This window comes from Sceloporus occidentalis, unplaced genomic scaffold, assembly GCF_023333645.1.
Source record: "Sceloporus occidentalis isolate IW3139 unplaced genomic scaffold, rSceOcc1.0.p SCAF_8, whole genome shotgun sequence".
Lineage (NCBI taxonomy): Eukaryota > Metazoa > Chordata > Lepidosauria > Squamata > Phrynosomatidae > Sceloporus > Sceloporus occidentalis.
This window is the reverse complement of record NW_028316988.1, coordinates 22,600,600-22,612,531: the sequence shown is the minus strand read 5'-3', so window position 1 is coordinate 22,612,531 and position 11,932 is coordinate 22,600,600. Positions and strand designations below refer to the sequence as shown.

General features: G+C 49.7%; 2 protein-coding genes across 5 annotated transcripts in view; one reads left to right on the top strand and one right to left on the bottom strand.

The window, feature by feature from the left end:
• Positions 1-1,188: 1,188 nt before the first annotated feature.
• On the bottom strand, positions 1,189-11,721 carry SPACA9 (sperm acrosome associated 9). Of its 4 annotated transcripts, none has more exons than XM_089535281.1 (4): positions 11,511-11,721; positions 7,511-7,666; positions 3,360-3,562; positions 1,189-2,539 (listed from the first exon to the last, which is right to left on the bottom strand). In XM_089535281.1, exons 1-4 carry the CDS (start codon positions 11,646-11,648, stop codon positions 2,149-2,151), a joined length of 888 nt encoding a protein of 295 aa, XP_089391407.1. In that variant the 5' UTR covers positions 11,649-11,721; the 3' UTR covers positions 1,189-2,148. The 4 variants fall into 4 exon arrangements, with proteins under 4 accessions (XP_089391407.1, XP_089391408.1, XP_089391409.1 ...); XM_089535282.1 differs by having other exon boundaries at positions 11,541-11,721; XM_089535283.1 differs by lacking the exon at positions 11,511-11,721 and adding an exon at positions 10,866-11,164.
• The window catches only part of LOC149308188 (adenylate kinase 8-like), an 81,047-nt gene continuing 80,808 nt past the window's right edge, over positions 11,694-11,932 (top strand). The window contains exon 1 of the mRNA XM_089535278.1: positions 11,694-11,844. Coding sequence (XP_089391404.1) covers positions 11,758-11,844 — 87 coding nt within the window. The 5' untranslated portion in view covers positions 11,694-11,757. The remainder of the gene's footprint in view (positions 11,845-11,932) is intronic.

Below are 11,932 nucleotides of genomic sequence, written 5' to 3'. Positions count from 1 at the left end.
TTCGGGGAGTGAGGGAGAATGACAGGGATTATTCAAGCCCCCCACCCCAAGGGGATGGACTTCCAAGTCCTCCCCCCAAAAAATTTCCCTGCAGAAACTGCTGTGTTGGCTTTTGCCTCTCCAAATAAAAAGAGGAGTGGGTTTGTTGGAGAAGGGGGTTTGGGGTCACATAACCCTGGGAGGAAGATAGGAAGGCCTCATGTATGGACTCAGACCCTTGGTGTCCACCCGGCCCAGGGCTGCTAGGATTATTTTTTTAGCTCCCCTGGCATTCTCTCCACTGGGCCTCCCATCCAGGCCTGCCCCTCCTTCGCTCCCAAAGTCAGATGCCATAGGAGGAAGGAATGCTGGCCCTGGGACACCGCAGGCCAGGCAAGGCAGAAGAGGACTAGGCACTCCGCTACCCTCTCCTGCCCTGCTTTGCTGCTCTGAGAGGCAAGACGGACCCACTGTCCACCCAAAGTGTCCAAAGGAGTAGACAGCAAAATAATAATGAAAAAGAAACAAGAACCAAGGGACTAGGACCTATTGGAATAGAGAAGGATTTGGGTGCCCCCTCTGCTAGTGGGTTCATCTATTTCCTCGTTCCCCTCACCATTTCCACTTTATCCTCAGTACCACAACTCTGTGAGGTAGAGTTTCACGGATCAGTGGGGACAAGACACTGACTCAAGTCCCAGCAACACTAACCAGTAAGCCAGCGTCGTTTCCTACCTGCCCTTTAGAAAGGGGGAGGGGGAGAAAAGCAAAGATGCATATGCCTTTTTCTAAATAAATGAATAAATACAGTGGGCCCAGTATCCACTGGGGTTTGATTCCAGGCCGACGTCTCCCTCATGGATACCAAAATATGGGGATGCTCAAGGTCCATTAAATATAGTGACATAGGTAAAAGGTGTTCCTTTAAAAAATTAGCAAAATCAAGGTTTGCCTTTTGGAAATTACTATGTTTTTGAATATTTTCAAGCTGTGGATGGTTGAATCCCTAGATAAAGAATCCATGGAAAGGAAGGGCAAATAAAATTACATTTTTTAAAAAAAGGGAGGGGGTCAGGTCAAGAAGAAGATTACCATTCTAACTCTACCCACTTCTCCCCACCTGCTGCCCCCAGCTTCAACACAATCCTCCTTTCTGTGGATTGCTTGCAAAAGACCCTCTGTCCCTCTAGCAACGAGCCGCCATGCATGCACAGGGGAAATGGCTTTATTCAGAAGCATCTTCCAGGAGGCAAAAAAGACAGGAGCTAAGAAGCCTGTGGGGAGGGGAAAAAAGCCATCAGACCAAATGAGCCAAGTGGTACGGGCAAGATCTAATGCCATGTGCTCAGTTGCTTTGCAACACATGCCCCCAGCCCCACCCCCTGCATGGCCAAAAGCTGCGCCTCCGCTGCCTCCTTGGTGAGAGTTGCTCTCCTTCCCTAGAAGCAGCCAAGTCCCAGGGGATTTGTCATTCAGCCTCCCTCGGGTGACAGCAGTGGGACTGGGGCCCAAGGATATGAGGGACAGTCACACCACCTCAGAAAACAAACTGGCTGGGCTGGAGGGCTTTGGCCCCTCTTGACTAAAGGGAGCAGCCACTCCAAAAGGGCTTCCTGGCTGAGCACAGGAACATGGGCCCACTCAGCCAAGGCCTGCTGGCCAGACACAGGGCGCCTTACAACCCCTTCTTGTTTTCACCGCCTTCTAGCCTAGTGGTTCTCAACCTTTGGGCCTCCAGATGTTTTGGAATTCAATTCCCAGAAGTCTCAGTCAGTATGATCATTGTTCAGGAATTCTAGGAGTTGAAGTCTCAAAAATCTAGAGGATCGAAGGTTGAGAACCACTGTTCTGGGCAGAGGAAAAACAAGGAGGGTTTGGGATCCAAGAGGCCCTCCAGACACATTCGTGTCCAGGTGACCGTCTGGTAGCGGGGGTATCACCTGGTGGCTGTGGAGGCCTGGAGCCTCCTCACCCTGACCCATGGCAGCTGGGGGAATGGAGGGGTGCGACAGGCAGCTGTATATCTGGTTTGGTTAACGCTGGTAGTATTTCCTCCTTTCTTTTCCTTGCACTGTTGTCAGGAAAGGGCATGACTGAAGCAAACATAGGGAGACTCTCTTTTAATCATGAGCGTAGGGTTTGGGGATCTCTCTCTGTGTGTCTCAATTTTTAAAAGGCGTTTTTACCAGGCGCTCTCCAGGGCCCATCCAGAAACTTGTGTATGGCCCTCCCAAGGGTCCCCATCTCCTTGATCTTAGCCTCCCCCCTTTTCTCCCGCAGCCGGGCCTTCTCCGTCAGACTCAGCGAGGTCTGAGTGCCCTCCGTCACGAAGGGAGGCATCCCCTTCCGGGGCCCCATGTTCAGGTTGGGCAGTTCCCGCTGGTGGTAGATGGCCTCCCGCCGAGCACTCACACTCTGCATCATGTTGCGGGGCAGCTTCTCGCTGTGAGCCACCCACTCTTTCATGCAGTCCAGCACGATGGGGATCAGGCTCACCACCCCGCCGTAGTGGTTCCGTGCTTCGTCGCAGCTCAGGTGGTTCACCACGTCATGGGGGTACCTGTGGACGGATGGACACATGGAAGGATGGGTAGGGGGACAAAGGCAGAGAAAGTGGCAAAATGATGGCTGTGGCCAATGGCAAGCTGAACTCCCTGGAGCCCTTCTCCTTTCCATGAGTCCAAGGGCTAGTCTGGTCCACCAGGAAACCATGCCTCCTCCCCCAGAACATTGTCATTTTGGGCAGCTTTCATGCATTTATCCCCTCCCTGTTGCAAAATTCCTCTCTCCAAAGGCTAAGTTCCAACAATGTGAACATCTTTTGAAGCTGAAAGATGCTAGTGCTGCCCCTTTTGTCATTATTATTTAATTTCTATGCAGCCTTTCTTCCAGAAAGGGACTGAAGGTGGAACGCTTCTCTGAAACAGAGTCTGATGGGTGGTGGGGGCAGGGCAGGGCAGAGCAGGGCAAGACTTCACACAATTTACACCCCAGTTTCCTGACTGTAAGGCACTCTCAGTGGCTGAGAACAATCTACTGTTCGAAAATTCTTAATTTTAATCTAGGCATCCCCAACTCTCTGTTACAAGATGTCACTCAGAATACCATTAAAGACAGAGCACCAAAAGAGGTGGCTGTCACACAGCCAATAAAGCCCCTTGAAACTGACCTCCTTCCCTTGGAAAAGCATATTTGCAAGTGAGAAGGATGCTGGGAGAGGGGGACCCTGTTGGCTCTGCTTCAGAATAAAAGGTTACAGGGAAAGCCTCCAAAGGGAAGAGGGCTTGCTTTTTATCCCTTTGGCTTGGGTTTTCCAGACCAGGTTCCTATGGGTTGTTTCTGGCAAAGCAAAAGAGCTCCTGAGAGAGACCCTGGCCTACTTGGCTCGGATGGCGCTGAGGTCGTTGCTGTGGCTGACCAGGGTCTTGCATTTATCCAGGAGGGCATTGGTGGTGGCATTGCCAGAATGGAGGGTCTCTAGCCGCTGGCATAGCCGGCTCAGATCGCCACAGATGGTGAGGAACATGACCAGAATCCGCCTGTCAGTGGAGTTGTTGCAATAATGATCCATATACGTCTGCACCTGTTGGAAAGGGAAGAATGGCAAACGCGTGAGAGACCCCCTAGAAAAGTGAGGGCACAAGCACAGACACAAGTGTGAAGCCTGCAGTTTTATTATTACACATGACCCCAATTCACACTTTTTATGTAGGCCTTGTGCATTTCTACGCCTTCTCTGTGGAGCTCTCCTGTTGTGGAAGGTGAGCCTTCCCTGGGAAGGTGTCACTCTGTTTCCCAAGTAAGAACACAGCCTATTGGGAAGGCCTTGGAAGGGCTAAACAAAACAGCTTCATTTATATACCACTTCATACTGAACTAACAGTGTCTAAGAGATTTACAACTGTAAGCTAATTGCCGCCAACAATCTAGGTACTCATTTTAGCAACCTCCTTGGAAGGATGCAAGCCTGAGTCGAGCTTGAGCCCTTTTGCTGGTACTGAACTCACAACCTTGCAATTTGTGAGTAAGTGGCTGCAGGACAAGCATTTAACCACTGCGCCACCAGGGCTCCTTCTCTTCCGAGAGGGCTACCAATTTGCACTTGGTGCAGGTCCATCTACACATCTGCCATTGTTTTAAATAATCTCAAAACTGTTTTTAACTGATTTAAAGTGTCTTGTTGTAACTTGTGAAATTATTTAATAGACTTTTTGTCTGTTTAAATAATTCTTGATATTTTAAATTGTTTTAAACTTGTTTTAAATGCATGTTATTGTAGGTTTCCCAGCAGACAATGAGCACTAGTCAAGCAGACACTAATCCTCTTTTGCATACTCTCCCACCCTGAGGCCTGCCATTACAGAACAATACCCATGCAAATCACTCCTGCCTTCCCAGGGTCACAAGTATACATATACCCAACTCCTTTCCAGGCAAGCATTCTCTGAAGATGCCAGCCACAGATGCTGGCAAAACGTCAGGAATAAACTCTTATAGAACATGGCCACATAGCCCAAAAAACCCACAAAAAACTATGGATGCTGGCCATGAAAGCCTTCTACTTCACATTGGAAAACCAACAGTTAAGAAATTAGGAATGGAAATTAGCAGGAGAATGGCAGCGAGTGAGGGTGGCCTTGCACATTTCTTCCAAAGGTCCCAGACTACTGCCCCTGCCACTATGAACATGGGGAGGCTGGATGGGGCTGATGGGAGATGCAACCCTGGCGCAGCAGGCAAGAGGAGCACAGTTTCTCCCTTCACACCCCATGAAGATGTGGGTCCTCAGAAGGAAAGGCAACCCTGGACAGAGGCTCACCTCCTGCATCTCTCACAAACCCTTCCCTTCAGATTTGTGAAAGGTAAGCGGAGAGTGCCAGCAGGGATGGCTCTGGGTGAGAGAGACAGATAACGGGGATCAAAGGTTACTCATGTGGATGCTGCTCAGCCAGAGCCTGACACAAATCTGAATCCTGTGGGCCAGGCACCAACTTGCACTTAATTGGGTTCTGTAGTGGCAGATTCAGCAGAAAAAGAAAAGAGGTTGCTTGGACCAGCCCTCCTGCCACTGCCATCCCTCCCTCCTTTTCTTTAAGTAGCCCCAGGAGTGTTTTGAATTCAGGCATGCTGTTGCTACTAGTGAATGTGCACGTGTGTGCGCACACCCACCCTGGGAGGTGTAGGTCAAACTGAGCTTTGTAGACTCTCCCCAAAACAAGGGCTTTTGCCCTTGGGCATAGAAGCCCCCCCCCCTTCTACTAGCCAGGTAGGACAGGCCTTGGGGGCATGGGAGAGAAAGCAAGTGCAACTTCTGCCAGGGCTCCAGCAAAAGCACTGACCCTCTTTAAGTATCTTAAGGAGCATTGCAGAGAAGAGGACGGAGGCATATTTCCCGCTGCCTCAGAGAACAGAGTGGCACAGATGGCTCTCCTCCAAACAAATTTTCACAAAAGCCCTGCAAGGTAAGTCAAACAGGCCCATGATCATGGCTCAGTGGGGACTCAATGAACAAGACCCACAAATCACCAGCCTGCCTATCCAGCTGGTGGAGGAGCCACTATGGGGACTTCCTACTGTAGTGGAGCTGTAGTGGCACAAGTGAATTGGGGGGCTGCTGGTTGCGTTCTGCTTTTGCCTCCTGGACATCTGCCACCCCAATCCCCCTATGCTTGGCTCCAAGTGTCCCCTTCTCCTTCTCGCTCCATGGCCCAAGCGCAAATGTGAGGCTGGCTGATGGGAGGCCTCCCTTGTGCCAGACAATTTCACTCCCTCTGATGCCTCTGCGCAAAGATGGCAAGGGCAGCATCTTGTGAGACACATGTGCCTCCCCAGGCATTTTGTGGCCCCAGAATTGGAAGTGGGTTTTTAAAACCAAAAAATGGTTGATTTCCATTTTTGGACACAGCAGCAATTTTACTTTAAAAACAAGGCACACCCTGCACCTGGTTGACATCTAGCCATTTCTGGTAGGAAGTCGTCTATCCCCCACCTCCATTTTTGGAGCCTGATTGTAGGTTTTCACTGATGGGGTATATTGGCCAGCCCCCTCCCCCATATGAGAATGAGAACAGTAATGAAAATTTCCCACAATCCTTCAGGGTGATGCAGGGGAGCCTTATGGGAGCAGACAGGGGAGAAGGCAAGTATCTGCTTTTCTCCTGTGTGTTTTCCAAATGCTGAGAAGCTGCCTTTTGGACTGCATGAGACAGATGAGTGCACATACATGTGTGTGTCTGTGTGCATGCGTGTGGTGATGTATGGAAAGAGGCAGGAAGTGCTATGCCTCTGCCCTTTGACCCCACCTGTATCTATAAAGAAGGAGATGGGGGGGCAAAGTAGGGGAAGTACATGGAAATCACACATTTTGAGGCTGGTCAGAGACTTCTCTGTGTGTGTTTATGTGTATATGCTTAAAAGTGTTGCAAATGAGCACATCTATTATTTGTTCTACTCCAAACATGGTTGTGAACCACAGATGTGTCTGTGTGCATGACTATGTCTTGTCTGTAAAAGAGAAATGCCAAGACAGGTGCTTATGATCCATCCTACTTTCCAATCTTGGTGAGACACACAAAGCACTCCACTTCCCCCTCAGGACAGGCAGATGGCCGGCTCCATCCATCACCCTACTTTCAGCCACACAGTCCTTATTTTTAATGGGCCATTTCCAAAGCTCTAGTTACACCATGGGGATGCCTGTGTGTATGCGGAGCAGTGGCGGGAGGAATGCAGCGGGGATATCTGTGTGAGTGAGTGAGTGAGTGAGGAAGAGAGATGAAGAACTGGAAAGGGAGGCTGTTGCTTCCTACCGCCTGTAACATGCCCCAAATTTCGTGAGGAAGGGGGAGCAAACAGGAGGTTTTAGATCATCTACAGAAAACATGTGGAGGGCTGTGCAATAATCAGGCACGGGCCCACCTGGATGTTTTGGACCATACCTTCTTGCCACTGGCCAGGATGGCTGAAGTCCAAAACACCTGAAGAGCCAATGTACCGCAACTCCCCTCTCCCAATGACTCTGGTATAGACCAATAAAGTCTCTTCTCACAGGGCTGCTGGATGTTTTGGTTGTACCTATTCTTTCACACAATTGGCTTATTGCACCTTTTTTCTTTCATGACCTTTGCTCAAGGTGGAGGGAACACCATTGGGTTCAAGTGCTAGATTGTGCTGGACCTCACATAGCCGCATTTGGGCTGGTGGTGGATATGACTATTTTTGTTCCTTGTTTAATAAAGGAATGAAAGCACTTCTCTTTTTGGAATCATGATAATAGTAATGAACAGCTGTTTCCTTGGAGGTGATGTTAAATTCCTCTGGGAATTCTGCTCCATGGAGATTTCGGCATTGATCTGGCTTGTATGGGTAATATGGAGTAGTTTGCTGCCTCCTGCCTCCTTCAGCCATAGATCCACATCTCTGGTCCCAGGAAAGGCCAGAGGCAGCACAAAATCTCCCCCCAAGCTCTCCTAGGGTACCCAGAGTGGTTGCCCAGCCCTGCCACCTCCCTGGGTGCTGCCAAGTGTGCTACCTGTCCAATGGTGGAGACGGGCCTGATCTTGTCATGCGCATTTTCCCGCGTGTGCTCCAGGGCAGTGATGAAGGTAAACTGCTGCTGCTGGAAGATCTTGTAGGTCTGTTCAATGTTCCGAAGGCTTTCCTTGATCTCGTTCATTTTCCCCCCCTCCTGGAAATTTTGAGAGGGAGAGAAACAGCCCCCAAAACCATTAGAAATGTCATATTACAACACAATCACAGCCAGTAAGGTTTAGGAGATGAATTGTAAATAAGCAGATGGCTCCAACTACATGTTTGGCCTGAAGGGCTCCACTGGAAATCTGAAAGGAGAGCCAACAGGAAAACGGAGACATGGCAAGGTTGTTGCAGAGCCAGGCTCTGCAAGGATCCTGTCCACATCCCTTGACTACATGGCAGAATTGGATGGACTAGAAAGTCCTTCGTGGTCCCGTTCACCTCTATGATTATGTGTATCGCACATGGATGGATGCATGTGATTTGTATTCTATGTACTTTCAATTGCCTGACTCTCTTCTACTGTCTTTTATTATATCTGAGTTTTTTCCCTTGACACCTGGGACGACTTCTGCATTTTTGATCCTCTTTGTGTAAGTGACCATGACAAGAAAATCCCTATTTTATATTTACATACAAACAGCATGTCTGTACATGGTTGTTGTTGCTGCTGATGGTGACGGAGGACTACATCCTGCCTCATCCCAAGCCAGCATGGGATGTTGGTTCGAGTAGAGATTAGTATGATGCCTTGGACAGGACTCTGGGAGATCAAAGTTCGAATTCTTCCTCAGCTAGAGAAAGGCAATGGTAAATTCCCTTGGAAGAAAGCTGACCAAGAAAACTCTAGATGAGGGTCTCTGTAAGTCAGAGCTGACCTGAAGGCAGATAAAAACAACAATTTGGCAGGTGACTCCCTTGGGACGCACTAAATTAGGCCTTGACAGAATGAAGGAAAAGTGGAATTGATTCTTAAAACATAAATAGAGAGATAGAAATTGCAGTCTCCTACTCGGTTGGGTTTCATTTGCTTCTTTGTGCCTGAATATACAACCATGAGATCCCATTTATCTAAAAGAGCATCTAATTCCCTTCCTTGCTTTTTCTGTTTTCAAATGCTGCAAAACCTTATTGCAGCATTTAGTGTAACCCAGAGGACCATCAAGTGTTCCTTTCTTCCAATAGCTTGCAGCCACAGTGTATGTATGTATACACAGAAGTGTGTATGTGTTCCAAGGGAGAACAAGTGAGCTGGGGGGGTTCACTCTCTGCAGTGGTCTCAGTCCCCCAAATGGTAAGTCATTCCCATAAAATGCAGCAGAAAGAGCCCAACAGCTCCCAGGAGAGCCCTGACAATCGGCCGCCATAAACCCCTGTGAGCTGGCCATAAACTTAACATGGCCATGCATCAACTGTGATGTGGTGGAAAGACCAAAGGGAGGGAGGTCTCCCTTGGCTGGCATAAAAACAGTGACCCAATTGGCGGTAACTTTCCTTCAGCCATTAAGTGGACAGCTGGCCTCTTGGAAAGCAAGGCCACCTTTGTGAATTGGCAGGGGAAAACAAATGCGAGGTGGCAACTCCAACATAAAAGACTTGCTAGAATGGAGCTGGGGGATGCTGCCATCCTTGCTGTCCATCCTTCCCCTCCTGCCCGCCTTGTGTCCCCTCATCCTTGTCCAGCTGCCTGGCACTCTGCTGCATGCCTTGCCAAAACTGACCAGTGATTACAATGACCTGCAGTGCCCCTGGACCCAACAGCTGGCTGTCCAGTGCCCTTGCTTAGTATGTCAAGCAAAGGGACTGGACAACCAGCTGTTGGGCCCAGGGTCACTGCAGGGCATTGTAAGCACTGGTCAGTTTTAGCAGGGGTCATGAATTTCCTTCTAATGTTCCTTTTGGGGCTGCAGAGAACAGGCTGCCTGCTCTTACCCTAAATGGCTTGCCACCAGAACTGTGGCCCCTCACTGGGCACCCTCCCCTGAAGGAGCCATAGACTGGCTCAGCTCAGACTACATGCCCAGATGGATGTATAGACAGCAAGGGGAAAGGGGGGAGTTGCAGATGGGAGTTACAGTCCAATGGCACAAACTGCACCCCTGTTGGAAAGGCCTATTATTATTATTGTTGTTGTTATGTGAGTAACCTATTATTATTATCGTTATTATTATGTGAGTAACTTATTATTATTATTATTATTATTATTATTATTATGTGGGTAACCTGCCCTAAAATGTGCATGGGTATTTGTTTTATTTATTCATTTAATTGGATTTATTATTTGTTTTCTGTCAAGGGTTACCAACCTGTTACTTAGATTATGTAACCTTCTAGTTTTGTTTGTTTATGTTTTCATGTTGTTGTTGTTTTTAATTAGTCAATACAGATACAGCTTAAGAAAAGAAACTTGCCAAGAAAACCTGGTTGAGAGGGAAGCCCTAAAGCACACTGTTGGGAATAACCCGGTTTGAGAACGCTTTAACTCTTTCTGTGGCTCATGGCTATGGAATTCTGGGAATTGGAGTTTGTTGTGGGGTCTGGGCCCCACAACAAACTCCAACTCCCAGAATTCCATAGACATGAGTCAGACAAAGAATTAAAGCGGCACCAAAGCGGGTTATTTCTCCAGTATGGATGCAGCCCCAAACTAGCTTATCCCTGAAGTGTGTTTTGGGCCACACACACAACAGGAAGAGCCAGGGATTGTGGGAACTGTAGTCCAGAAAGGCAGCTGACTTCCCTCCATCCCTCCCAGGACCCCCGGGCCTTTGCCCACCTTGGCTCCCGGCCCAGATCCCGCATGTCCCTGTGCTGCTCCTCCTCCTCCTCCTGGCTCCCTCCCGGTGGACAGGCAGGAGGCCTTGGGGCCGGTGGCGATTGTTACTCCCAGTGTCTCCGGGGCAACCGCCCAGCCGCCCAGGGCAGCCTCCCTCCCCGCCTCGCTGTTGCTGCTTTTGCCTGGCCTCGCTTCTCCCAAAGGGATCTAGGAGTCCTAAATTGAACATGAGTCCATAGTGTGACGCTGCAGCTAAAAAGGCCAATGCGATTTTAGGCTGCATCAATAAAAGTACAGTGTCTAGATCAAGGGAAGTAATAGTGCCACTCTGTTCTGCTTTGTCTTTAAGCAGAGGCTGGATGGCCATCTGTCAATGGGGATGCTTTGACGGAGAGTTCCTGCATGGCAGATTGGGGTTGGACTGGGTGGCCCTTATAAATCCGCCATGTTGGCCAATGATCTGGCATTCTGGGAGCTGAAGTCCAACATCTCTTAAAGGGCAGAGTTTGGGGAGCATGGCTATAGGGCTAAAAAGGAGCCTAGCACTTTGTGTATTGGACTCTGATCCCAAACACACCGCAGAAACAACCCGATTTGAGGCCGCTTTAACAGCCATGGCTGAGTGCCATGGAATCCTGGGAACTGGTCCTTTGTTGTGGCCCCAGAGCTCTGAGACAGGGAAGGCTCAATGTACGACAAAAACTACAGTTCCCAGCATCCCCTAGCGTTTGAGCCAGGGGGCGGTTAAAGCGGTTTGGGACTGGATTGCTCCTGGTGTATGGATGGGGCTGAATGGAACAAAACACGTTGAAATTGAACCCAGAGACAAGAGACTCAGACAGAGGGTCTTAATCTGGGTTAATTTAGGAGGTGTGTGTCAGTTCTGGGAGACACTGAACAACGACAGCACTTCCCAGGATTCCATGGCTGCATCCAGGCTGGAGAAATAAGCTGGTTTGGCACCGCTTTGACTGTATTCTGGCTCAAGGCTGTGGAATTCTGGGAGTTGGAGTTTGTTGTGGGACCCAGAGCAGAGCTTTAACTCTATCTGGCTCAAGGCTATGGAATTCTGGGAGTTGGAGTTTGTTGTCAACAACAAACTCCAACTCCCAGAATTCCATAGCAAAGAGGCAGACAAAGTTAAGCCTTGACCTCTGGACCACACAACAAACTCCAACTCCCAGAATTCCATAGCCTTGAGCCACAGAAACAGTCCAAGCACCTCCTCTCCCGCCTGTTTGCCTTCTCCAACCTCTCCCACACTCCCAGAATCCCCCGCCATTGCGACCCTCTGGGAGTTGTAGTCCAAAGGGCGCAGCAGGGAGGCGACAACAGGCCCGTCGCCGTCGAGTGACGTCATCGGCCTCTCCGCCGGCTTGGGCCAAAGCAAGGGGGCGTGGCTTCGCGCGGTCGGTCGGCGCCTAGCGCTGACGTCACCGTGGTAGCAACGCTTGGTTGCCAAGGCCGGCATGACGGACGCCACGAAGAGGCCTCTGTGGGTCCCTCCGGCGATGGGCCTCTACGCGGAAAAGCACGGCCTCTACCAGGTCATGCAGGTGAGGAGGAGGAGGAGGAGGAGGAGGGCTCCCTTGCCCTCTGCCGCCCTTCTTCAGTGTCACTCTGCACTAGTGCTGCTGCTGTTCC